The 26,856-nt window shown below is 46.7% G+C and overlaps 1 protein-coding gene and 1 long non-coding RNA gene across 4 annotated transcripts in view; one reads left to right on the forward strand and one right to left on the reverse strand.

Moving 5' to 3' along the window:
• The window catches only part of LOC125627543 (uncharacterized), a 35,095-nt gene that overhangs the window by 4,760 nt on the left and 3,479 nt on the right, over positions 1–26,856 (forward strand). Inside the window, exon 3 of one of the 2 annotated variants that reach the window (XR_012666091.1) lies at positions 1–73. This is a non-coding gene — a long non-coding RNA (uncharacterized LOC125627543). Of the gene's footprint in view, positions 2,884–26,856 lie in introns of those variants that run through there. The other variant, XR_007354047.2, reaches the window with a different exon arrangement.
• LOC125627537 (killer cell lectin-like receptor subfamily G member 1) lies at positions 2,769–25,933 on the reverse strand. 2 transcript variants are annotated; one of them, XM_048831719.2, is made up of 5 exons: positions 25,542–25,933; positions 21,430–21,504; positions 17,425–17,585; positions 8,350–8,453; positions 2,769–8,048 (listed from the first exon to the last, which is right to left on the reverse strand). In XM_048831719.2, exons 1-5 carry the CDS (start codon positions 25,918–25,920, stop codon positions 7,931–7,933), a joined length of 837 nt encoding a protein of 278 aa, XP_048687676.2. In that variant the 5' UTR covers positions 25,921–25,933; the 3' UTR covers positions 2,769–7,930. The 2 variants fall into 2 exon arrangements, with proteins under 2 accessions (XP_048687676.2, XP_074979323.1); XM_075123222.1 differs by lacking the exon at positions 21,430–21,504.

Here is a 26,856-nt window from a genome sequence, read left to right on the forward strand (position 1 = left end):
GAAACAATCCACTAAGGAACTGGATGCTTGTGGTCATTGACAATGGTGGAGTGTGTGTAAAAGGAAGACGTGAGTAAGTGATTTTCTTTTAAGGGTTTTACAAATTTCTGAAGACCTAAAACTTTGTTTCTTTTTCATTTGTAATCCTTCTGATACCTTGGCTGGAGGTGGGGTTATAAATGCAATGCAGACATTAAGCATGCAACTTCCAGATTGAGAACGCTGACATTCTTCAACAGTGACTTTGGCACAAAGAATCAGTGACTATCAGAATGACAAGAATGGGAAATAGCCACAATCCTGCCCTAAAAATGCTTCAAAAGCTGTTTGAGGTTCACCACATTTTAGACACCAATGCCATGCTTCAGCCACAAGTTTAGCTCCTCGTATGTCTGACCTAACTGATTACACATATCATAAAGGAGACCTGCCGAAAAGGGAAAATAAATGTGTGCTTTTATTTTGTGTTTTATGATATATAAAGGAGACCTGGAAAAGTGCTTTTCGTTATATTTTTAGTTAGAAATATTAAGATTACCAAGTCTAGTCTTTCCTGTTTGGCTGGAGGACTAGATGGAGCTTTCTGAACCTGCAATTTAAGAGGCAAAGTGTTTAATCTTTCAGAGTTCTCTCCCAACTGTATGAGTTAAATTAATGTTAACTAAAAATCTCTTCAACTGCTCAGGTTGCAGTCTATCAGAGGTGGTGTCATAATCCCACTCATTTTCCAATCATCCATATAGAGTTCCAGGCGACCAGAGAAGACAAGATCTAATATTTCTAATCTATCCAAGCAGGAAATGGTCTGGGGAAAAAAAAGCTTTCAAGCCTTCATGGTATTTTTTTTTAGTACAGCATCTGCAACCCACTCTTGTCTCTCTCAGATCATGTTTAAAGGATAGATATTACATGAAACAAATATAATAATTATACTGAATTATGTGAGACCCAAGGAAAATGTGTTCTTAGGACCTCTTTAAGAGGGGAATCTTTATTAGAAGCACCTTTCATGGTATGGGCCTCATTGGAGGTGTCCTCGGGACAGCAGAAGTCTTCTGCGAGTTCTGACTCCAGCAGCAGGCTGGAAGCGTCTGCCTCCTTTGGTGGCTCCTGCCCAACTGAGCTGCAGGGCCCACCTCTTATACTTCCTGTCCCTGTCCTGCCATTCCACTTCTGGCATGGTGGCCTAAGCCTTCTGGGTTCCGCACACCAGGGGACGTCGGGCTCTCCCTCGCTGTCAGTCTCTGAGGGAGGGCACTCCCCTTTGCTACAGCGCCCCAAACACAGCTCCCAGAAATTTTTCCCTCAGTGGTAGCCATTGGGTTAGCTCTGGTGCACACTCATAGCACTAGTATAAAGGGCCCAGCTGACCCTGTGCCCCCTCAGTTCCTTCTTTCCGGCCAATTCCAAAAGAGGGGTTGTAGGGTGGGTCTTAGAATGGATATATGCAACATATCTTGAAGAACAACAGTTACAGAAAGGTTTCAGAGTAGCAGCCGTATTAGTCTATATTCGCAAAATGTAAAGGAGGACTTGTGGCACCTTAGAGACTAACCAATTTATTTGAGCCTAAGCTTTCGTGAGCTACAGCTCACTTCATCGGATGCATTCAGTGGAAAATACAGCGGGGAGATTTATATACACAGAGAACATGAAACAATGGGTGTTACCATACACACTGTAACAAGAGAGTGATCACTTAAGGTGAGCTATTACCAGCAGGAGAGCGGGGGGAGAGGGGAACCTTTTGTAGTGATAATCAAGGTGGGCCATATCCAGCAGTTGACAAGAACTTCTGAGGAACAGTGGGAGGGGGGAATAAACATGGGGAAATAGTTTTACTTTGTGTAATGACCCATCCACTCCCAGTCTTTATTCAAGCCTAAGTTAATTGTATCCAGTATTCAAATTAATTCTAATTCAGCAGTCTCTCATTGGAGGCTGTTTTTGAAGTTTTTTTGTTGAAGAATTGCAACTTTTAGGTCTGTAATCGAGTGACCAAAGAGATTGAAGTGTTCTCCAACTCATGAAAAATCTTGGAGTTATTGTGGATAGTTCTCTGAAAACGTCCACTTGATGTGCAGCAGCAGTCAAAAAAGCAAACAATGTTGGGAATCATTAAAAAAGGGATAGATAATAAGACAAGCAAATATCATATTGCTTCTATATAAATCCATGGTATGCCCACATCTTGAATACTGTGTGCAGATGTGGTCGCCCCATCTCAAAAAAGATATATTGGAATTGGAAAAGGTTCAGAAAAGGGCAACAAAAATTATTAGGAGTATCAAACAGCTTCCGTTGAGGAGAGATTAATAAGACTGGGACTTTTCAGCTTGGAAAAGAGACGACTAAAGGGGGATATGATAGAGGTCTATGAAATAACAACTGGTGTGGAGAAAGTAAATAAGGAAGTATTATTTACTTCTTCTCATAACACAAGAACTAGGGGTCTTTGATGTTCCCCTGGTGTTATCTGGACCGGTGATCTGCTAGGTCACTCCAATCCTTTACTCTGGGAGCCAGCTTACCCTGCTCTGCTGTGACAGCTTCTACTCCTGGGCTGCTTGGATTGTGCAACCAAATGACACTAGCCAATATCTCCGATCCCAGACACAACCCTAGGAACCTCTGTCTTCCAGTGTCCAGTTATTCACCCTGGACACTGCAAGCTTATATGAGTTTTTCAGTTTATCAAAGAAATTGATATGTACCAGGCTTGTTATCACAAAGGGAATCTCTAACACACTTCAAACCAAACGCACTGCTTCAGGTAGAATGAACAAATTTATTAACTACAAAGATAGATTTTAAGTGATTATAAATCAAAGCATAAGTTGAATTTGGTCAAATGAAATAAAAGCAAAACACATTCTAAGCTGATCTTAACACTTTCAGTGCTCTTACAAACTTAGATGCTTCTCACCAGACCCAGCCAGGCTCTCCCCTTTCGCACCCCCCACCCCATTCATGGTCAGGTGGGCAGTACCTCATCATAGTCCCTGACTGACCAAGGGAAGAGGGGTGACTCACTGGAGAGTCCAACAGATCCTTTGTTGCTGCCTAGGCCAGTGTCCTTTGTTCCTGTGAGGTTGGGCTGGGTTTGTGCCATACATGCCCTGATGAGGTGTAAACTGCTCCTCTGTTCCTGGAGTGTGCTTGTTTTAAGCCATGAGGACATTTTCAGCCCCATAACTATATACATGAAATTACAACTTATAACATGACTATAACAATGCTCAGTGCATCATGAGCCTTCCGAAGACACCTGACATGACAAGCTTTGCAGTGGATCCCACACAATCATCTTATAAGGATGAACATGGGAGTGCATGGTATTCCCGTGAGGTACAGAACATCACAGGGTCACCAAATGAAATTAATAGGCAGCAGGTTTAAAACAAACAAAAGGAAGTAGTTCTTCACACAATGCACAGACAACCTGTGGAACTCTTTGCCAGAGGATGTTGTGAAGGCCAAGACTATAACAGGGTTCAAAAAAGGACTTGATAAATTCATGGAGGATAGGTCCATCAATGGCTATTAGCCAGGTTGGGCAGTGATGGTGTCCCTAGCCTCTGTTTGCCAGAAGCTGGGAATGGATCACTCGATTACCACCTGTTCTGTTCATTCCCTCTGGGGCACCTGGCATTGGCCACTGTCAGAAGACAGGATACTGGACTAGATGAACCTTTGGTCTGACCCAGTATGGCCATTCTTATGTTCTTAATCCCAGGCCTACTGGTCCTATGGAGCATACAGCAGTTAGTTGGTCTGGACTCATAGAATTAAGCTTGTCAGAACTGATTAGCCATCTACACTGGAGTATGCCCAGCTCAGGCTACAAGCTTTGGTGACTTTGCACTCTTATGAAAAGGTCACATTAAGTTTTGAGCCCCAGGCTATTGTAATGTTTTTATAATTTGTTTTTTAAAAATAAGAGCCTGAAGTTAGGTTACATCCATATTTAGGCACTTGTCTGATTTTCGAGTGTGTTAAAACATGGGAGCTATTCGGTGCTTAGTCCATTGGCATCAGATGCAGCTGTTTACAATATCTTTGCATCACCACTGTACCCTTCCATAAACACTGCCATGTAGTAATCCATACCCCGCAAGAAAGCATGAATAGGATCAGAATAATTGCAGGAGATATTTGTGTTAATCCTCAATTTCTCAGTCAGTTATGATAAAACAAATAGAGAGAGCAAGAGACAAGACACAGACAGACAAAAAAATATATACAAAGACATTATATAGCTGAGTTTTACATACAACTACTTGTTGGTAAATATTAATCTTTTTAGTCCTCTTTCTTGTATATTACATTCATTTTCATATTAACTATTACCCCAGAATCTTTTATATTAGCAAAGACTGTCTTTGAATTCTAAGTCCCAGAGTATTGGTTCTTAGCCTGTGAGTGACTTGTGTTCAGGAATTTCCCGTATTGGGCTGTATCTCATTATTGCTGGTGTCTTCAAGCTTGTGGGAATCTGAATGTCTAAGGAAAAGACCCCTCAAACTAATGTGTGTCTACAAAAGTATGTTACAAATAAGACTGGGTGATTGATAAGGGATGCCTATGCTCTAATTATGTTCTGTGATTAATAAGAGGTACTTGTTAGAGCAAATGTTTTTTGTAATGACTGAAATTAAGGACCCATTAAAAGATGTTTAACTCATTAAGAACTGTCAGTTGTCACAGATGTTATTAATTATGACCACATTAGAACTCTTTTAGCTTATCTATCCGTGTAGTACAGGAGGTGGTAAAACATGTCTTCTTTCCTGTATTAATCTGATTGATAATGATTTGAGATTATCAAATAACAGATTCAAATGGAATTATTTTAATCAAAGATTATCAAATTCAAATATGCTGAACTTCTATACACAGGTTTTCTATGGATGTATCTCTGCAATGTACATATTTTTTCCCAGACCATTATAAAAAGTGATCTAGGGTCTTTGATTAGATTTTTATTATAATAATTATTTCTGATAAGATGGTCAACTGAACTATATTTACCATACAGTTTGGAAAACAAGGTATTTTAAAAACATGTATGGATCAGATTTTCAAAAGCACTCGGGTGCCTAAAGATGCAGATAAACACCTAGTGGGATTTTCAAAAGCACCTAAGAAGGTTAAGATGGGACTGAGTCAGAATTAGGCACCCAACCTACTCATGTGTTTTCTAAAATCCCACTAGGCGCCTACCTGCATCTTTAGGTGCCTAAACGACTTTGAAATTTGGCCCCATGTCCAATTCTTTCCCAGGATGAGCAAACACTGTAGATACATAAAACAGAAGCCAAATGCCACCCTCACTTTCTTTGCTACTTCTATACATTTTTGTCCCTCCCTGTTCTGAAAGATGCTTCACATTCTGAATTAAAAATAATGAATACATTGAGAAAAGTGTACATGATCTAGTTTAAAAAATAGTTATTGATAAAAGGGTTGTGTTAAAAATATACAAACTTCAAGTATCCAACTGTTTAAAAGTGTCTAATACTGCCAGGTACCTTCAGTGGGACATGAGGATCCTAAACACCATACTACATCTATTCTCACATGGCCTTAATATGCAATTTGGGTTTCTAGGCAGGTTAGAGTTGTAGGCTTTGCAGATTTAGAATTGATTTTGCAGCTTGTCAGAGGAGCGTGATCCTAGCTTCTGAAGTGTGTCTGGCAAATAACCCAGAAATCTAAAGCTGAACAAACAATTAGTAAAAATTATAACAACAGATTCAAGATATGGCACTGGAACTCACCCCTGGCTACACAGGTTGATAACGGCAGATACCTGAGATAACAGGTTTTCAACCTGGGAGCTGTGACCCTTGTCAGGTCACAAACAAGTTTCAGGAAGTTGCAACCACCTTTCCCTTCTTTATAGCTAGATAGAAGGAGGATCTTGAAAATTGTTTCTGTTTTCACATAGGATCACTGTATAGAAGAAGTTTAGACCCATTGCCTTAAAACAGCCATGATATAGCACTTAAATTATAATTGGCTTTCTAGAGCATTTTATGTTAAGGAAGGCCCAGCAAGTGGGAGCTGAATTCTGCAACAAAACTCTTTTGTGTCTGTGGTAAATTGGAAATCCTGCTATAGATTCAAGTACATTTATAAAACAAACACACACACACCCCCAAATCTCTGAAATGGACTGAATTGAAGTGGGTAACATGAACTTGAAATCTAGTCAATTAAAAAAAAAAAAAAGTAAAAGTTTTTCTCCCTGTTGCTGTTGGAAAAATCCACACAAATTGCTGGGAAAAGAGTGAACATTAATTTACATAAAATGCTGTTCATAAAACAAAAGTTATTTTTCCCCTTAATCCCTTGTCAGTGTTAGAAATTAAGAAAAAAATCCAGACAGACTTTTTTCTGTTAACAACAAAATGAGGGTTTCAAGGGGTGAGTGATGTAGTTGAAGCACGGGGAGGAGGTAGCAGGAGCATTTGGGAAGAGCAGGGAAAGGTTATAAAGTCATATAACCAAGGAGCCAAAGGTTCTAGTAGGGTAAATGGTGAGGAAAGGGCAGAATTCCTAAGAAAAAATTAAAGATTACCAAAATTCCTAGTATGTAACTGTTGCCTAGCTTCTTAGAAATAACATCACTGACAAAGAGGCAAATGGCGTGAGATAAAAACTAAAAAAGTGACATGGACAATGGCTAAAAACAAAACAACAGGCAAGACAGAGAAGAGAAAATATAAATGGCGGGGAAAAGCTCATGCTGAGACTCTCTCTCCCCCCACATTGTGGTTTTTTTGTGTTTTTTTTTTAAACAATGTAATCTTTTTATGTGTCTGTAAATTACCTAAGTGTTAGACCTGTAATAGAGGTCTCCCTACGAGATGGGGAGCAAGCAGATACCGGAAACAGTGTTGGTATATAATACTCTAAATGCTCTTCACTGATTACAAAACAAACCTTACTCACTCCACATTCACACCCCAAACATACTATACTGGAGTCCAAAAGTCAGAATGTTCCCAATGGCCAGTCGAGGTTCCTTCCATCAGGATAAGATCATAAGATGCGGGGAGCTGGTGAAAATCACATCTATATCCACATGGTTCTCTGGATCAATAAACGACTCCGATTTGCAAAAAAAAAATAGGCACCCATTCATAATCCATTCCGTCGCGTCATCGGTCCTTTGCCTTTATTAGGCCTTCTACCCACACAACTCCAAAGAGACAATCCTGGGTGGGCTGCCATGATCCAAGACATGCCATTTCCTCCAATTCTTATACAATATTATATCAGTCCAGCTGTTGTTATTTCCTTTTCTGATGATTTTCAGTATTTTTCCTCGGAGCATAAGATTGTTTTTGCACAAAGAGTTCTAATAGTCCTTGACCTTAAGTTCTTGCTTCAGTTGCTAACTTGCAACACACGCATTCATGTCAAGCACGCGTCATTCATACCAGGGCTCAATGACCTATAACGTATTACATGGACATATGAATCACTATGTGTATACACACACACACACACACACACACACACACACACTCCCCAACAAAAGTACACTTTTGGGTGCTGACTCTTCAGGACAATGTCTTCACTGAGTTTGTACAGCATCTAGCATAATCCAGATCTTGACTTTGAACACTATTATAATACATATGTAGGTATATATACACACATACAAATAAATAAGTGCAGATGTCTACAGGAGCTGGATTTTGCTTGTGATGGCACATCAGCTACAGGCATCCCCAATGCACCTTGCAACAGGCCTCCAATTACAGCACTTTAGATCTTATGTTCAGGAGAGCTCTATCTGCTACATTTCTCTAAAAACTCTTGTTAGAATTTAGAAGTTGCAATAAACTCCACTGGAAAAAATCAGATTATGTTTGTACCTTGCACTACTAACAAACCCTTCACTGGAGAGGACTACTACTCATTTGGACTCTTTGACACAGATCCAGCGTCTTGAAGATGTGCAATCTACAGTAACAATTTTGTCACTGTTTAGGAAAGAACACTTCAGCTTCGCGTCTTCATTTTCCAATTGGATGCTAGGGAGAAGAAAAAAAATAAATGGGAATGAATCACTTCTGTTCTGAAGATAAATGTTTGTGAAAAGCCAGGATCACCAATCATTTCTACAGCTCCAGATTTATGCAACTAAAGACAGAAGCAATCAGCAAACAACCTATTTGTTGTTGTTGCAGAAGTTAAGTGTCTTGATGAATTACAAATAATTACATACAATGTCTCTCAACTCTGCTTTGACAGCAACTCATTTTCTTTCTGGTTTCAGTCAGACATATGCCGATACCCCCCACCAAGTTTCTAGTCACAGCTGAAAAAACATACACATCATTAGTAAATGGAGATCCATCATCCCACTGCCATTCTGCTGCTTCCTTTCTTAGCCCAATCCAGTAGTAATGGTTCTGTCTCAAGCGTTCGATGTTCTCCTGTAATTGAGAATAGCAGAATTTTTTTTTCCTTCGTGGCCCATCCTAAATTGAACCTCCCTTCTTATGCAATTTGCTCTACACAGGACAGGAATAGCTTTCACTATTGATCTGAATTTAAAAAAAATACTTACCCATTACCACCAAAACAATTATTCCTTTGGGTAAAAGGGACCTCAGGCCTCAATACATGAATATATTTAAGAAAACTAGATTCCAGGCAGTTGACAAAAAGACGTGCATGAACATTTACAAAGCAGGAGTCAACCAATACCAACTTAAGTCTCTGCATTTCCCTGCATAAGCTGCTAATAAACTTACTATTTTTACTGGGTATCGGGGTTGGGGGTGGTGGTCAACTAAGGCAGCAAAAAAACCCACTGGATGCTATTCAATCATTCAAGAAGCCACTGTCAACATGAACATTTTTTTCTTTGAGTGATTGCTCATATTGATTCCAATTAGGTGTGCACACGCCACATGCACAGCCGTCGGAAATTTTCTCCCCAAGCAGCATCCATCGGGTTAGCTGCGGAGCCCCCTTGAGTGGCACTTCCATGGTGCTCAAAAAATGACCCTGCTGACCTGGCACCCCGTCAGTTCCGTGACGGTTGTTGGAACTGTGGCATCTTGCTTAGCAAGTTCTCCATGTTTTCCCTAGCTTGTTTCATAGTGGTTCTGTTAGTACACCTCTACCCGATGTAACGCAGTCCTCGGGAGACAAAAAAAGGTCACCGCCTTATAGGTGAGACCACGTTATATCGAACTTGCTTTGCCCCCCCTGCGTTCCTTGTTCCCTGACCGCCCACTCCAGAGACCCCCATCCCTAATCACCCCCAAGACCCCACCCCCTACCCAACCCCCCTGTTCACAGTCCCCTGACTGCTCTGACCCCTATACACACCTCCCACCCCCTGGCAGCGGTGGGAAGTGGAGACCAACCCGCTCCACTCCGCCACCTTCCAGCCGCGGCGGGAAGTTGGGGAAAGGAGGCCCACCCCACACTCACCTGCGGCGGGAAACTGAGCGCTATGGCTGGGAGCTGGCGGAGTGAAGCAGGCTGGGGCCAGGCTGCTCCGCTTCCCACTGCTGGTGAGTGCAGGGAAGTTGGGGAAAGGATGCCCTCAGCACTCACCGGTGGCGGGAAGTGGAGCGATGCGGCCCCAGCCTGCTCTGCTTTCCTTGCCCCGGCCCCAGCAGTGTCGCTAAGGGGGGGTGTTGGGGAAAGGTCTCGCACTCACCTGCGGCAGGAAGCGGAGCGGGCTGGGGCTGGGCTGCTTCCGCCACTGCCGGTGGGTGTGGGGGGATCCCTTCCCCCAAGCCCCCTTCCGTGAGCGACACGGCTGGGGCGAGGGAAGCGGAGTGGGCTGCTCCCGGCCCCCCGCTAATCCCCCCGGCCGCTCTGGGACTGTGGGGCCCCCAAAAGTGCCCCCCAACAGCTCCTGTCTCCCAGACCCTGGGGGCGCGGGAGCCCCTGACTGCCCCCGAGACCCTCTGCCCCTTATCCAACTCCTTGGCCCCGGCCTGGCCCAGCACCCTTAACACACTGCCCAGAGCAGCATGTCGGAGCTTTACCACGTTGTATGCGAACCTGTGTTATATCGGGTCGCGTTATATCGGGGTAGAGGTGTAATTCTTCTTGTTTTCTTACTTATATAGTTAGTGGCAGTTGGGTTGCGGGGCTGGGGGTTACCCTCCACCCGACTGCTTTTCCTTGAGAGGGCTCTCATGCCCAAGTCCCCGGGATTCAAGCCCTGCAAGTCCTGCTCCAAGCCCATGCCAACAGGCGACCCCCATGACTCTTGTCTGAAGCGTCTGTGGGAGGCTCACCAAGCCGAAAAGTGCAGGATCTGCAAAGGGTTTTATCCTAGGACCAAAAAGGAGTGGGACTTTCGCCTTAAGCACCTCCCAGCCTCCTTTGGTGTGGCAGGATCCAGCACCAAGTTCTTTGGTGCGCAGCGCCCCGGCAGCAGTAGTGGAAGCAGCACCATGGATGGACTCTGGCCGAGACCCGCGGCACTGCTGTTCTCAGCACCAAAGCCGGTGGCATCTACCTGGCACCACTCCCACTCCCCGGCACTGAAGCGGCACTGGAAGCAGGAGAAAAGTGGCTCTCCGTCCCAGAGACCCATCCCTCTGGAGCCCGCCACTGTGGTATGTCCCAGAGAGGAGCGCCCAGGGGCAGTCTGTGGCCACGGCATTATCGACTTCGGCCCCACAGGGGAGCCGTAGAGTCTGGTGCCCTTGGACTCCCCAACCCCGAGCATTGTGGATGTCGAGCTGCCGTCCACCCCAGACACATTTGCGGCCGCGAGGGACCTCATTGCCATGACGGCACCAGGGTCTCCTCTGCTCCACACCAAGCCTCCAGTCCCTCAGTATATGGCACCGTCTTGAGGCAAGCCAGCATTGATCCTACGGTCAGCACTGTTGGTCGAGTCTCAGCACCACTCAAGATCTCAGCACTGCTAGGAGTCCCTGCAGCGCTCCGCACGCCGGTTGCATCAATGCTACCAGTCATGGCGCCGCTCCGCACACCAGTCGCCTTTGCGGAACAGCTCCCAGTCCCGGCACAGCTCCCCAGCCTTGCGGCGCTGCCCTGGTCCTCGCGGTCCCAATCCTGTTCCTCGGGGTTGGAGAGAGTGTCTCAGTACTCAGAGCAGGACTGGCGCCGGTTGGACCGTGGGTGCCCTGATGTGGGAGCAGGGCCATAGCAGGGGCCAACTCAGTGGCCATTTTGGATTCCGTGGGCATACCACCAGACCCAGCTTCCTGGTCGCCCACCTCTGAACAGAGGGTGCCGGAAGCCTCAACCAGTCGGCCCATCTCTAGGGGTGCAGAGGAGGCATCATGCCTCCTTCCCCCCTCGGAACCACTTCCAACTCCGGTTCCTGAGCCGGAGGTGGTCAGCGACACAGGGCATTGAGCTCCCAAAGAGCAGAAAGATTGGGATGACCCTCTCCTCCCCCTTGGCCTCTTTGTCATCCTCCCCTGAAGAGGCCGTAACAGGCACCTCTGTCTCTGGGCCACCCCTCATAGACAGCTGCGCCCACCAGGACCTTCTGCGCAGGGTGGTGCGCAATATGGGCCTGCAGGCAGAGGAGGTGGTAGAATTGGAGGATCCGCTGGTAGACATTTTGGCCCCGGAAGGTCCGCCCTGCCCCCCATCAAAACCATTCAGGCCAATGCCAAAACCATCTGGCAGACCCTGGCCTCCATCCCCCCTACGGCCAAGGGGGTCAAACACAAGTACTTCGTGCCCTTGAAGGGGTATGATTATCTCTTTATGCACCCGCAGCCCTGCTTCCTGGTGGTTGCAGCCATGAATGAGAAAGAGAGGCAGGGTCAGCAGGCCCCAGCGTCCAAGTCGAAAGAGGCCAAGCGGCTGGACTTGTTTGGCCGCAAGCTGGACTCCACGTGGGGGGCTCCAGCTCAGGATTGCCAACCAGCAGGCATGCCTGAGCCGTTATAACTTCAACTCCTGGAACTCAATGCTCAAGTTCAAGGAGCTTGTGCCCCTTGAGTCCAGGGAGGAGTTTGGGGCCCTTGTTGATGAACGCAAAACGGTGGTACAGATCTCTTTGCAGTCCTCACTGGATGCTGCGGACTCAGCAGCGCATATTTTGTCCTCTGGAGTTGTCATGAGGCGCACCTCTTGGTTGCAAGCCTCGGGCCTGCTGCCTGAGGTTCAGCAGACTCTGCAGGACCTGCCCTTCGACGGGGTGGGCTTGTTGGCGGAACAGACTGATTCTAGGCTGCATACGCTAAAGGACTTGAGGGCAACTATGAAGTCCCTCGGTATGCACGCCCTGGCAACCCAACAGAAGGACTTCAAGCCCCAGCAGCCGCAACAGCACTCCTACCCTCTTTGACCAAAGCAGGACTTTTACAGGCATAGGGGACGGAATAGCAGAAGGAAGCCTTCCGACCCCCGTCTGGACAAGGCCAGGGCCCGACCAAACCATCATCGGGTTCCAAGCAGGCCTTTTGAAGGGACGCTCGAGGATGGCGTACCGGACTTACCCCCGGATCCTTCCCCACCATTTTTGAATAGTCTATCCCACTTCCACCGTGCGTGGTCCCAAATAACTTTGGACCAATGGGTCCTTCACAAGGTGGAAGCGGGATACTCTCTTCAATTCTGCTCCTACGCACCCTCCCATCCCCCTTCCCTGTCCCTCTTCAGGGACCCCTCTCACGAGCAACTCCTTATTCAGGATGGTCAGGCACTCCTCGCCATGGGAGCGGTAGGGGAGGTTCCGTGGGAGCTAAGGGGCCAGGGGTTCTACTCCCAATATTTCCTAATCGCCAAGGCCAAAGGGGGCCTCAGGTCCATCCTGGACTTGCACGGGCTCAACAAATTCATGGTAAATTTGAAGTTCCGCATGGTCTCCCGAGGCACTATTATCCCCTCCCTGGATCCTCAAATGCCGCCCTCGACATGAAGGATGTGTACTTCCACATATCAATTCATCCGGCGCATAGGTGCTTCCTGGTCAACCGTGAACATTACCAGTTTACGGTCCTTCAATTTGGCCTTTCAACAGCCCCCCTCCCCCCTCCCGAGTGTTCACCAAGTGCATGTCGGTCGTGGCTGCCTTCCTCCGTCAACAGCAGGTGCAAGCGTATCCCTACCTCGACGACTGGCTATTTCGGGGCCGCACCAGAAAACAGGTGCAGTCCCAACTCTGCCTGGTCAGGTGTACGTTCAAACGGCTGGGTCTCCTCCTCAACGTGGAAAAGTCGACCCTGGAACCGACCCAGAGGATAGAATTCATTGGGGCGGTGCTGGACGCAGTTCAGGCCTGAGCCCTCCTACCGGAGTCCCGTTTCCAAGCTATCACGGGCATCATTCAAGGCCTTCAGCAAAACCCAACCTCGACAGCAAGAGCGTGAATGAGTCTCCTCGGCCACATGGCTTCTTGCACGTACGTGAACCGGCATGCCAAGCTCCGGCTCAGGCCGTTGCAGGCATGGCTCACCTTGGCCTACCAGCCGGAGCACAACAGCTTGAATTCAGTGGTCACTGTGCCGGGACAGGTGTTCACCTCCCTTCGCTGGTAGCTCAACCCCTGAGCGGTGTGCGATGGAGTCCCCTTCCACAGCCCCCAGCCTTCCTTGTCCCTGGTTACGGATGCGTCAGCTATGGGGTGGGGAGCACATCTGGGGAACCTTCAGACTCAGGGCCTATGGTCACAGACTGAGCTCTTCCTCCATATCAACGTCAGGGAGCTAATGGCGGTGCACCTTGCTTGCTAAGCCTTCCAGGCCCAACTGCATGGTCACTGCATGGCGGTTCTAACGGACAACATCACGGCCATGTTTTACATCACCAAGCAAGGGGGCGGCGTTCGACCCCCCTCTGCCAGGAAGCCATCTGACTATGGGAGTTCTGCACAGCCCATTCCATTCACTTGGTAGCGTCCTTTCTTCCTGGGATCCAGAACACGCTGGTGGACCGCCTCAGCAGATTCTTCCACTTGCACGAATGGTCTCTCCGACCGGATGTTGTACACCCCATCTTCCAAAGATGGAGGTTTCCCCAGTCAACCTGTTTGCCACCCGATGCAACAGGAAGTGCCCAGCATTCCGCTCCTTCCAGGGTTGCAGCCCAGGCTCCCTCACGGATGCATTCCTGCTACCCTGGACAGGTTGCCTGCTCTGCACCTTTCCTCCGTTCCCTCTCGTGCACAAAGTCCTGCTGAAAATCCGCAGGGAGAGGGCAAAGCGGATTCTGATAGCTCCAGCATGGCCTCGCCAGCACTAGTACACCATGCTGCTGGAGCGGTCTGTGGACATACTGGTCATGTTGCCTCTCCTTCCCGATCTACTCACTGAGGACCATGCTTGCCTATGTCTTCCTGACCTGCGGTCCCTCCACCTCACAGCTTGGACACTGCATGGCTGAACCTCGTGGAGCTTCTGTGTTTGGACCAAGTAAAGCAGGTCCTGCTAGGCAGCAGGAAGCCCTCTACTAGAGCCATCATATATTTTGTGTTGGTGTGACCAGTGCTGCACACCCTCACCGGTACCCCTCATTTTAGAGTACTGCCTGCACCTGAAACAGCAAGGCCTGGCAGTGTCGTCTGTAAGGGTTCACCTCGCTGCCATCTCAGCCTTCCACCTGGGCACATCTGGCCACTCTGTCTTCGCCTACCCTATGGTTGGTCGCTTTCTCAAAGGCTTGGACTATCTATACCCTCAGATCTGTCAGCCTGTCCCTGCGTAGGATCTTAACCTGGTCCTTTCAAGGCGCATGGGGCCCCTGTTCAAACCACTGGCCATGTGCTCCCTCCTGTATCTTTCTTGGTCTCCATTATGTCCGCGAGACATGTCTCCAAGCTGAAGGCCCTCACCTCAGCACCGCCTTACACGGTCTCCACAGGGATAATAAGGTGCAACTCAGACCGCACCCAGCCTTCCTCCCCAAGGTGGTGTCGAACTTTCACACCAGCCAGGACATTTTCCTACCCGTCTTTTCCCCAAAACCTCATGCTCGTCCCCGGGAACAGCGGCTGCATTCCCTTGATGTCCGCAGAGCCCTAGCTTTCTACACAGAGTGCACTAAGCCGTTCAGAAAATTGACCCAGCTATTCGTAGCAGTGGCGGACCGGATGAAAGGCCTCCTAGTCTCCTCTCAAGGAATATCCTCCTGGATCATGTCCTGCATCCGCACTTGCTATGAGCTGGCTGAGGTGCTGACCCCAGCTCTTACCGCACACTCCACTAGGGCCGAGACCTCGCCAGCGGCGTTCCTGGCCCAAATATCGATCCAAGAACTCTGCAGGGCAGCAACTTGGTCCTTGGTGCATACCTTCACCTCGCACTACGCCATTGTCCAGCACGCCAGGGACAACATGGCTTTCGGTAGGGTGGTACTACAATCAGCATTCCTTAACTCCGACCCCACTGCTTAAGTAAGGCTTGGGAGTCATCTAATTGGAATCGATATGCGCAATCACTCGAAGAAGAAAAAATGGTTACTCACCTCTTGTAACTGTTGTTCTTCAAGATGTGTTGCTCATATCCATTCCAAACCTGCCCCCCTTCCCCTCTGTTGGAGTAGCCGGCAAGAAGGAACTGAGGAGGTGCCAGGTCGTCAGGGTCATATATTGAGCGCCATGGAGGCGCCACGCCAGGGGGCTCCACAGCTGACCTAACGGATGCTGCTAGGTGAAAAACTTTCTGACAGCCGTGCACGCAGCGCGCACACACCTAATTGGAATGGCTATGGCTATGAGCAACATATCTCGAACAGTTAAAAAAGGTGACTAACTGTTTTTCCCCACTCATTGCTATGGATTCCTGGGGGAATGACACTCCCTCACAAATCCTACTCTTGGTTCATGAGTAAGGCTAAGATTTAGTCATGGGTATTTTTAGTAAAAGTCATGGACAGGTCACGGACAATAAACAAAAATTAATGGCCTGTAACCTGTCCATGACTTTTACTATAAATACCCATGACTACTGTAGCTGCTCTGGAGGGCACCAGCCGCCCACTGCTCCGAGGCCCCTGGGGCCACTGTTCAGGCAGTCCCTCAGGCCAGCCGCTGCTCGGGGCCAGCAGCTCAGGGGTCAGCCCCACCGTTCACTGTGGAAGCCATGGAGGTCCCGGAAATTCATGGAATCTGTGACCTCCGTGAAAGACTCGCAGCCTTATTCAGGAGTATTGATTATTGGCATTATGACTTGAGTAAGTGGTATTTCAAACGAAGTAGTCTACTTATTAAAAAAGACAGGGGATTAATTTCTTCCTGTTCCTAATATTGTGTCCACGGAGATTTCTATTGAAATCCATTTGCTTCCTCCTTACTCTTTTCAGTATTTTATAGGGCTTGTAGATAAAAACGTAGGGATAAATGTAATCTTGGAAGGCCGCCATTGTCTCCACAGATGGAATTGAAAAGATCTATTTTGAAGGGGAAGACTTGCACAACATAGAACTAACTTCCACCGTAATTCACAAAAAAAAACACGTCATTTCCATCAACAGCAGAGGCTAATGAGATTGTTTCCACATAGTCACCACTTTATTCTAAAAGTCCTCAGAAAGCCCCAGCTCCAGGGCTCTCACTACCATTCTTTCCTGCACATCTCCACAAATTCCTCTTACCCTATTCAACTGCCATTATTCCTAAATTTGCATCCCATTGCCCATACTTAGCTCTTGTCTGCACTATAAACTTTGATTGTCATTTTATCACCCATGCATGGGAAGGAGATAGCCACTGGGCTTTTCCATGTAAGGATTATTTAAGAACAGTTTTTCAGCAGGCACTCACCCTTTAAATAACAGAGTTTCTTGGTTGACTGATCCCAGAAACACTATGAGGTCATTTACTGCATCTCCAAAGGGCCAGTGAAGGACTATTCCCTGTAGTTCATTTTCTAGTATTCTGTCAACTCTAGTTTTGAGGTTCTGAAGCAATGGGGTTGCCATCATTTCCCTTGGGGAAAAACTACTTCATATCCTATTATACCCCATACCCAAACATTCAGTCTCCACTTTCTTATGTTCATGCCATTACTATTGGCTCCACTCTGAGCCCCAATTATCCCAAAAGACATAAGTCATTGATTTCAACTGGAATTATTCATATCCTGTAGTGGAAGAATAGCATGTTTTCTCCTCTGAATATTTGTTCCACTATTTTACAAGTGACTGTGAAGATAAGTGGTCCATCCCAAATACCTATTAATCCTCTCTCTCACCTGCCACCACACTGACCTTCTGTTTTGACTTTCTGGAACATTCCCCACCTGCTCTATTTCTAGAGGATGATAATGCAATATTTTACCTTTAGACTGTGGGTGCAGCATTGTCTTGTCTATAATTCTCCCACAGTCATTTATATTGCTGTACAAATAATCAATACAGGAAACCTCCAGAACGGACTTCATTAGGTACATAAGATAAGTCAGTAATGGGATGTTTGTTAAAACAGGTACAATAGTTTCACATTCTCACCAGTTGCAGTTTCTCTTTTATCACAGGAAGTGTTGCACCATGTGAGGTGCAGTACTCCTTACTGGCATCCCAGCTCTTTGTATCAGTGGAAAAATAATAACAGTTCCCTCCAAAACATATCCAGTCTTCTGGACACTGCCTGACCTGTGGAGAGAGAGTTCCTGGGAGACATAAGGCAAACAGCATAGTCACATTCTAAGACATGTTATTTTCTCTTCAGCCATATTACAGGCTGCTGAGATAGAGTAGAACACCTGAATATCACTAAACCTCAGTCTGAATATCATTGAAATTCCAGCTGAAGTTCTAGAGTGCCCGTTGTCCTGGACAAACTAAATTTGAATAGGTACCTAGTGCAACCACCCTACCTGTGTCTTGCAATTTCACAAGGGCACAATGTTCTTCACTAGGGGCTCTGCTACCCTAGTGATAAGCTGTGGTATGAAAGCCATAAAAAGATAGACCCACTTTCTGTCCCAAATTTTCTGCAATGTTGCTGTGTATTGTTAAACAGCTGCCACATAGCACTTACAGTGATAGCTGCATTTCACTGGTGGGAGAAATGATTCCTCTCTCTATAGGCTGTAAAGCACTAGTGTGTGATAGCTTCAAAAATCCAAATAAGAGCTTGTCTTCACAGGGAGTTATTCCAAAATAGCTGTTCCTGATTAACTCCATGTGTGGATGTTCTTATGCCAGAATAAGAGTGCCTGATTTTTCAGAATACTTAGCATTTTTTTTAATAAATAGGTTTCAGAGGAACAGCCGTGTTAGTCTGTATTCGCAAAAAGAAAAGGAGTACTTGTGGCACCTTAGAGACTAACCAATTTATTTGAGCATGAGCTTTCGTGAGCTACAGCTCACTACATCTGATGAAGTGAGCTGTAGCTCACGAAAGCTCATGCTCAAATAAATTGGTTAGTCTCTAAGGTGCCACAAGTACTCCTTTTCTTTTTAATAAATAGTGATTTATATGTTCAAAGCACTATACAGCTATTAATTAATCCTCACAACCCTAGGCAGGTGGGCAAATATTATCTCCATTTTGTAGATGGGGAAATTGAGACAGAAGAGCAAGTCATTTTCCCAAAGGCCAGAAGACAGCAAGTCAGTGGCATAGTGCTCCCTCTTCTCCTTCTGAAGCTAGTAGCAGTGCTGCTCTCTGCAGGCAGTTGAAGTGACCGTCATTCCCTCTGTGCTGCACACAGGATGCAGAAAGAACAAAATGCTGCATTTGGCAATCTGGAGCTGCAGTTAAGTCTTGACTTGTCTCCTCACAGACTAAAGGAGAAGGAAAGCAGCTTTTGGTTTTCCTCTGAACACATTTGGAGTAGAGGAGGAGGAGGGAGCATGGGTGAGGAAGAAAGGACAGGAACGGAGGAAAAAAGGACAGGAAAAACTGGTTAAAGGTGACACGCAAAGAAAAGGGTGGGGAAGTTGTCTTTAGTTTCTTATGACATATAAAAACCCAGAAAAAACAAACAAACATTTTTTAAAGTTATTCCTCTGGCAACTTATCTTATGCATAGAGCTCACAGTGTTTTTCCGAGAAGGCAAGAGCTGAAGTTTTCATTTAAAAAACCAAGCAGAACAAACCCCTTCATTTAAAAATAATCTCATAGTCCTTCTCTATAAATAATAATGCAGCAGGGAATAAAGTGCCCATATCCCTTATTTTTCTTTTGCAGTTTACCTCTAAAGCTAGAAGGAAAAAAAAAGTGAAGAAGCAGAGTGGAGAGTAAAACGTAATGTGAGAGACAGAAAGAAAGTAGCTAATGAAAGGGAAAGAAAAGAAACAAAGAGATACAAAAGAAAGCATCAGATGAGACAGAAAAGTGAATACACTGAAGAAAATGAAGCAAGAGACAGGAACCAAATTCCAGTCTCACTCATACCCATGTACTCCTGTAGGATTCATACAAGGTTCATGCGCTTGGCAACATTCAGGGCACACCCGGAGTGTTGTACTGGACCTGTGCACACACAGCTCCTCTCAAGGGCATCAACCTTGGAATCTCGCCCAGATGGCATGAACCGTGGGATGCCTCCCAGGACTGGGCTCAAGGTCCGAGAGCAAGGAATGCGGTAGATAGAAATTGGTAAATAAGAATGTTAAACAAAGCCAGTGTATTCCTTTTATCTGTTGGAGAATGTAATGCGTGGGGGGAGAGAGAAAATAAAGGGGAAGGTGGAAAGCTGACAGGCAAAAGTCGGTTAGTAGACCAGCCTGCTTGCTTGCTAAAAGCTGTGTCCTGTCTTGTCATTGAACCGCCACATACTCCCACTGCAATTCCCAGTTGCTTTCATGTAGCATAAAGCTTTGGTTACGAGCTCCAATAATTTGACACAGCAGCTACCAAAATCAGTTCAGAATTGAGAACTAGGAAGAAAAGGGATGATATTAATGAATTGTGTGATTTAAAGGCTTGTATCTACCATGATGGCACACAACATTTGTTTCCAGCTTTCCATTGGCATATGCTGTTTATATAGTAGTGATGTAGCTCTCTGCTACTCAGTTGGAGAATATAGTATTGTGCAGGGAGAGCTTAACCACACCAAAGCACAACGCTAGTTGATGTGCAATTGAATCAGACAATGAGAACAACAAGGGCTATGAGACCAACCAGCACAGAGCGGCTGCCAGTCCTTTCAAATATCTCATCACCTAATTCAAGCATTATATTGCAGCAAAAAACCTGACACCACAATTGCCACTTTTCAAAGATATGTACAAGGCACCTCGCCACAACTCATCAGCAGAAGACCAATCTTGTACTACATTACCAACCATCTCCACAACAGATGCGATCACACTGTGGTGAGCAGAATGGGAACAAGTTGCTCCCTTTGTAAGAAACTCCTTCTACATCACTCATGCAGATCAGAGACTGCCTGGCTTTGAGCTGCCATGCTATCTCTGGGGCAAGCTCAACCAGTTCAGATGCAGGGTGAAGTGCAGGAAATGACCACACCTCGGGACTCAGGAACAGCCATCTGTGTAGCTGACGTGCACCTGGAGACACCATACATCTACTGAATGGCTGCTCATCTTCTGCTGGTCTACCAGGAGACCTTTTCATACTCCATACTGCTGACCCTGAAGCTATCGAATGGCTAAAATATGTGTCATATCTACCTAGCTCTTTTGACTTTTTTATTTATACATTTCTGTTTTATTTCTCTGCTTTATATTTTGAACCTTTTCCCATCTTTATTGTACCACTTGTGCATTTGCTAATAATGGGCACTACCCAAAAATACATAGCAGAACTCTCTAGTCCTGCTGGTTTTCTAAGGTATCAGACCTCAGAACTGTGACTTGATTGTTTTCTAGGCATTGATTCAGGATTTGATATCAGTTACCAGTCCTTGTAACTTTGTAGTTTTCAATCCTTTCTGGTTAGCTGCACACAGAACACTATAAAACAGTTTGAGGGGATAAAACGACTACTGAATCCAATTAAGCTGCTGAGGGGAATTTCAGAGAAAGAAAATATAGTAATTCAAGTTGGAACTAGAATGCTTTAAGTATTTTGGATCATGAACTGATAAACCAATTTGAATTCTTCTGTTTAGAAAGGAGTATACAAAAGAAAAGAAAATGCCAAATTTGAACTCTCCTAAGAGTGAGCACACAATACAAATTAACAGGGAGCTGCTACAGTAAGAATTTAGCGGTCTCAAAAATCAACATTGTTTAGTGAATGGAGTATGGGGTGGAACAAACTAAGGTTGGGAAGCTTAAATAAAATGGAAATACCGATACTTAACCTGAGATAGGTGTTCAGATTTTAAATGTGTATCCGATAACCAGGAAGTGTCATGCAAGTGCTATATATTACTTAATGTACCATCAGGAGTTTTGGCCAGGGATGCAAGGGAGAATCTAAGCCTTCTTCATATTGTGGGCATTTGCATTAGTTTCACTCTCACAGTTCTAGAAACAAGCCAGAAGATGAAAATGTCCAAGGAGATGTTCTCCCCTTATTCTAAAGCCCTTACCTGTCAGAAGCAACACCAAAATAACCACAGTCTGTACACCAGCTATTACTTTCCAGAGGATGTTGGAGTACTGACCTGAAATCAGAAGAGTCAGCACCAAGTCTTATTATTCTGAATATAATGCTTATGAATGCCTTGTCTTTTTACATTACTTTCCATTGGAGGTTCTCAGAGCACTTAAGGAATTAAAATGACTACATCTACTTTAAACAGTGACATTGTCTGAACATTGTAACAAGTAATCCCAATGATGATGATAAGTGAAAAATTAAAGAAAAAATTAGTTACTTCTATTTTTCAATATATTTTATTTATGTGATAGCACTCTTCATGGTCAGTCAGTCTCTGTGTTACTTTCAGATAGCAAGAGAAAAGAAAACATTTTAAAAACAGAAAACTATAACGGTAAAGTTAGATACAGTATCATGGGGACTCAAAATTAAGTGTGGGACCAGGAACTACTTTTAAAGTCTTTTTTTTTTTTTTTTTTGAAACTAAGTTTCAGGTTGGCAGTATCTCTGTAAGGCCTACAACATCCTTGTGAAGCAAATATTGGTAAACAGAGATATGGAGATTTAAATATATGGGAGGTGCCTCGCAACAACACATCAGCAGAAGACCAATCTGCACTATGTTACCAACCATCTGCATGGCAGATGATACATGCTGCAATGTGCAGAATGGGAACAAGCTGCTCCCTCTGTAAGAAACTTCTTCCGTATCACTCATCCAGATCAGAGACTGCTTGGCTTTGAGTTGCCTTGCTATTGCATTGTAGCTAGATCAAAGCTAGCTTGTGTAAGAAGCGCTGCAATCACATCTCCTGACTGCAGTGTAGACATAGCCTTGACATACCCATAGTCACTTTCCCAAGATCACTATCATGAGGTCAGGCCTACACTATAAGGTTTTGTCAGCCTAGCTATGAGGTCAGGGATGTGAATCCTCCTCCCCAGCAGACACAACTGTGCCAGCAAAACCCCCATCATAGACCCAGCTGTGTTGACAGAAGAGAGCTAACATCATGCAGGGAGGTGCCACTATGGTAGTGACAAAAAAAATCTTCTTTTGGCATATCCTGCATCTATACTAGCAGGCTCTGCCAGTCTATACCAGAACAGTTATATTGGCAAAGCATTTGCAGTATAGACAAGGCCTCACAGTCAGTGGCAGAGCCAGGTACAGAACATGGGCCTTGTAAGGATAAATTCCCAGACTGAAACACTAAACCAGTCTTTTTGTTGTTTAAAAAGGGACACCATTAGTTGAAATCTAGTCATTTCAAAAAGTTAAAAAGCAGATTCAGCTATTACAGGGGTTCTCAAACTGGGGGTCGTGAGGTTATTATGTGAGGGTCATGAGCTGTCAGCCTCCACCCCCAAACCTTGTTTCGCCTGCAGCATTTTTAACTGTTAAATATAAAAAATGTGTTTTTAATATATAAGGGGGTGGTCACACTCAAAGGCTTGTTGTGTGAAAGAAGTCACCAATACAAAAGTTTGAGAACCACTGAGCTATTAGTTACTAGTTGTCCAAGTTCCATGCTTGCATGGAACAATTTACAGGACTGGAGTTTCATACATCTCTGAATTATTTTGTCTATTAGAATTACTAGAATTAAGAGATTAGAAGAAAAAACCCTATTTTTTCAGATTTTTTGTGCATTTGCAATAACTTTGTACATATCTCCTTTGAAAGTCTGTTTCTCCCTTGCTGATGGGACCACACACACACAGAGTAACCCCTCAATTAAAGTCATCCCAGTTAATGTTGTTTCGTTGCTGATCAATTAGGGAACATGCTCATTTAAAGTTGTGCAATGCTCCCTTAAGACGTTGTTTGGCAGCTGCCTGCTTTGTCCACTACTTGAAGAAAGAGCAGCCTGTTGGAGCTAGCTGGTGGGGGCTTGGAACCAGGGTGGACTGGCAGCCCCCCTATCAGCTCCCCACTCCCCTAATTTCGCTGTGCAGCAGCTGCCCAGCAGGCTATCAATTGCTGGCAGTTCAGTTGTCCCTCCCACCACTGCCATGTGCTGCTCCTGCCCTCTTCCTTGGAGCTGCTCTCCAGAGCCTCCTGCTTGCTGTGCAAGGGAGGGGGGAGGAGGGAGATTAATGTCAGGATGTCCCCCTCCCCCCTACTTCTGCCCCCTGCTTACGCCTTCTCTATATAGAGCAGGATGGGGACAGGACAGGGGAAGCTTGGAGGCGGCAGCTGCTGTCTCAACTTCCTGATCGTTTTAAAGGCAAGGTACTTAGAATGGTGTCAGAATACTTAACGGGGCAATGCGTCTCTCTTTCACACAGATGATCACTTTAGATAAGCTATTACCAGCAGGACAGTGGGGTGGGAGGAGGTATTGTTTCATATTCTCTGTGTGTATATAAAGTCTGCTGCAGTTTCCATGGTATACATCTGATGAAGTGAGCTGTAGCTCACGAAAGCTCATGCTCAAATAAATTGGTTAGTCTCTAAGGTGCCACAAGTCCTCCTTTTCTTTTTACAGACAGGGTGTGTGTCTCTGTCTGCCATACTATATCCCCTCCCTCCATTCGTGCCCCCTTGTAGAGTGTGAGGCTACATTAACAACGTTTTAACCCTTGAGGGCTCAGCCGAGTGCTAGTTCATCGTTTAGCAGTAAGACATTCCCTGGGAAATATCCTACCCTCTAACTTAACTACCTTATCCAAGCTTCACAATCATCATTGCTGTGTACAGTATTAAATTGTTTAAAACTTATACTGTGTGTGTGATATATATAATATAGTTTTTTGTCTGGTGAAAAAAATTTCCCTGGAACCTAACCCCCCTATTTACATTAATTCTTATGGGGAAATTGGATTTGCTTAACTTCGTTTTGCTTCAAGTCGTATTTTTCAGGAACATAACTACAAGCGAGGAGTTAGTGTGTGTGTGTGTGTATATATACACACACATACATACACACACACACACACATTCCACTGTAAACCAGAGTGCAAACTCAGATTTGAACCCAAACCTCCCTACCATCTATACACACACCTGTCTGACTCACCACAGCAAGCACTCAGGACCTGAGTCCTAGGACTTGCCCAGGGGGTGATTTGTAGCCCAAGTCCCACTATGACTTGGGTTCAGGCCCTGTCATTTTGCAGTGGGGATACAGGTCAAGCCATGAACCTGAGTCAGAAGGTCTGTGTGGGTAAATCTACACAGCAAAAAATAAAATAAAAAAAAAAATCCATGGCAGCAAGGCTAAGAGCCTGGGTCAACTGACTGGGGCTTGTCCTGTGGGGCTAAAAATAGCAGTGTAGACATTTGGGCTCAGGCTGAAACCCAGCAAGTGGGGAGGGTCTGGGAGCCAAGAATCTAGCCCCAGAGTGTGAGCTGAGCAAGCTTGAGTCAGTTGACCGGAGCTCTGAGAGTAGCTGCTGAGGGGTGGGGGTGGCGTTGCTGTGTAGTTGTACCCATAGTGCAGTAGGCTCCAAGCCAGGAGCAAAAAAACCCCTTGTTTGAAGTAGAAAAGATTTAAAGGCATTTCAAGGGGTAGCTCCTCCTAGAACTAGATTTTTTAAAGCTACTGAACTCCCAGCCATTTAACCTGGGACCAGGGCCAGCTCTAGGCACCAGCAAAACAAGCAGGTGCTTGGGGCTGCACATTTCTAGGGGCGGCATTCCGGTGCTGGCTATGCCGCCCCTAGAAATGTGCCCCCAGTTCGCCTCCGCCTGCTCCCCTGAGCACCCCCCCGCCACGCCTCTTCTCCTCCCTCCCAGGCTTGCCCCTTTGGCGCCGGAAGCCTGGGAGGGAGGAGAAGTTGAGGAGCCGCTGGAAGCCATGGGGAAAGAATGCGGCAGGCCCAGGGGAGGAGGCGGTAGGGCTGGGGATTGGGGAAGGAGCTGGGGGGGGGGGGGGGGGCACGAAAAAAAAATAGGGGCATCCAAAAATTGTTTTGCATGGGGCAGCAAAAATCCTGGAGCTGGCCCTGCCTGGGACGGTCCTGGAGGGGGACCCTGGAGGGATCCCCCTGCCCTCCCCAGGCGGGACACCCGCCCACAGGCCCGCCAGCACCAGGAGCGGGGCGGCTGGAAAGTGACCCCACGGAGCTGCCCTGCTGCCTTCCCTCTCCTCTCACCACAACGGCGCTTCAGCGGCAGGCGCTGGGGGCTCGGAGTCCCTCCTTGCCCGTCGCTGCCCCGGGGGAGCCGCCCGTCGCCATCGCCGAGCGGGGAGCAGCTGCCGCTCGCAGGCGGCTCGGCCTTCGCCAGGAGGCTGCAGCCGGAGGTGTCCGCGCGTCCCTCCGCATCCAAGGCGGCGGCTGCGGGGCTACTGGGGCCGGAATCGCACTCGGCTCCGGAGAGCGAGAACTTTCCCACCACAGCCTCGGGCGAGTCCTGCCGGCGCTGCGGATGCCAGCGGATGCTGGAGTCATAACCGGAGTCCGGGCCCGGCCTTTCCGCTGTCTTCTGTCCTTGCACAGGCGTCCGCAGCTCCAGCTCCGGCACCGCCTCCATCAGCACGGCCGCCGGCTCAGGAAAGGGAAAAATAAAAATACAAATTTGGCGCGAGCGCCGCGGCGGGGAAACTCCCCCTGGTGGCCATGTGCCGCCTGTGGTTTACAGAGCGGGCTCCACGGGAGGGGCCGCCGCCGCCCTTCTCCCTGCCCTTGTTAGCCCTAAGAGTCTGCGGACTGCTTTTTACAGGGCTTGCAAAGGGGGCAAATCGGAGGGGGGGCGACAGCGACTGAACAGGGGGCGGAAATTGACCGGTTGGGGGGGCTCGAGTAGCTGGAAGTAGGGTTAGGATAGTGGCTGAAGGCAAAATCAGGGATGGGGGGGGGGGAAGAAGACGGAGTTAAACCCTGGGGTGAGGCGCTGCCAGAGGGTAAAACCCCAGCACAAGGAGGGGCAGAGGGGGTAACAGCTCCCCTTCTGGAGTGAGACACCAGTGTTTGTTTTTTTAAAAAAATAGGTGTGTGGAGCAGAGGGGCTTTTTTGCACGTCACACAAATTGAACATGCTCAGAAACATCTGCTGAAGCCACTACTCTTCACCCTGCCCTTGTTAGCCGTAAGATTCTGCTGACTGCTTTTTACAGGGCTTGCAAAGGGGGCAAATCAGAGGAGGGGGGTGGCCAAGGTCTGAGCAAGTGGTGAAAATTGACTGGGGGGGGGTGTCAAGCAGCTGGAAGCAGGGTTAGGATAGGAACTGAAGGCAAAATAAGGGGTGAGGGAGGAAAGGAGATGGAGTTAAGCCCCAGGGTGAGGCGCTGCCAGGGGATGTCAGAGGGCAAAACCCCGGCAGAGGGGGTAACAGTTACCCCAGTGGACTGAGACACCAGTGTTTGGCAAAAAATAGGGTAGGGGAAGCAGAGGGGCTTTTTTAGTTCCCCTCCCACAGACAGTACCTCTCAACATGGGTTTCCTAGGGCTGGGTTCTTAAAGGCACAGG

Source organism: Caretta caretta, chromosome 1, assembly GCF_965140235.1.
Source record: "Caretta caretta isolate rCarCar2 chromosome 1, rCarCar1.hap1, whole genome shotgun sequence".
Taxonomy (NCBI): domain Eukaryota; kingdom Metazoa; phylum Chordata; order Testudines; family Cheloniidae; genus Caretta; species Caretta caretta.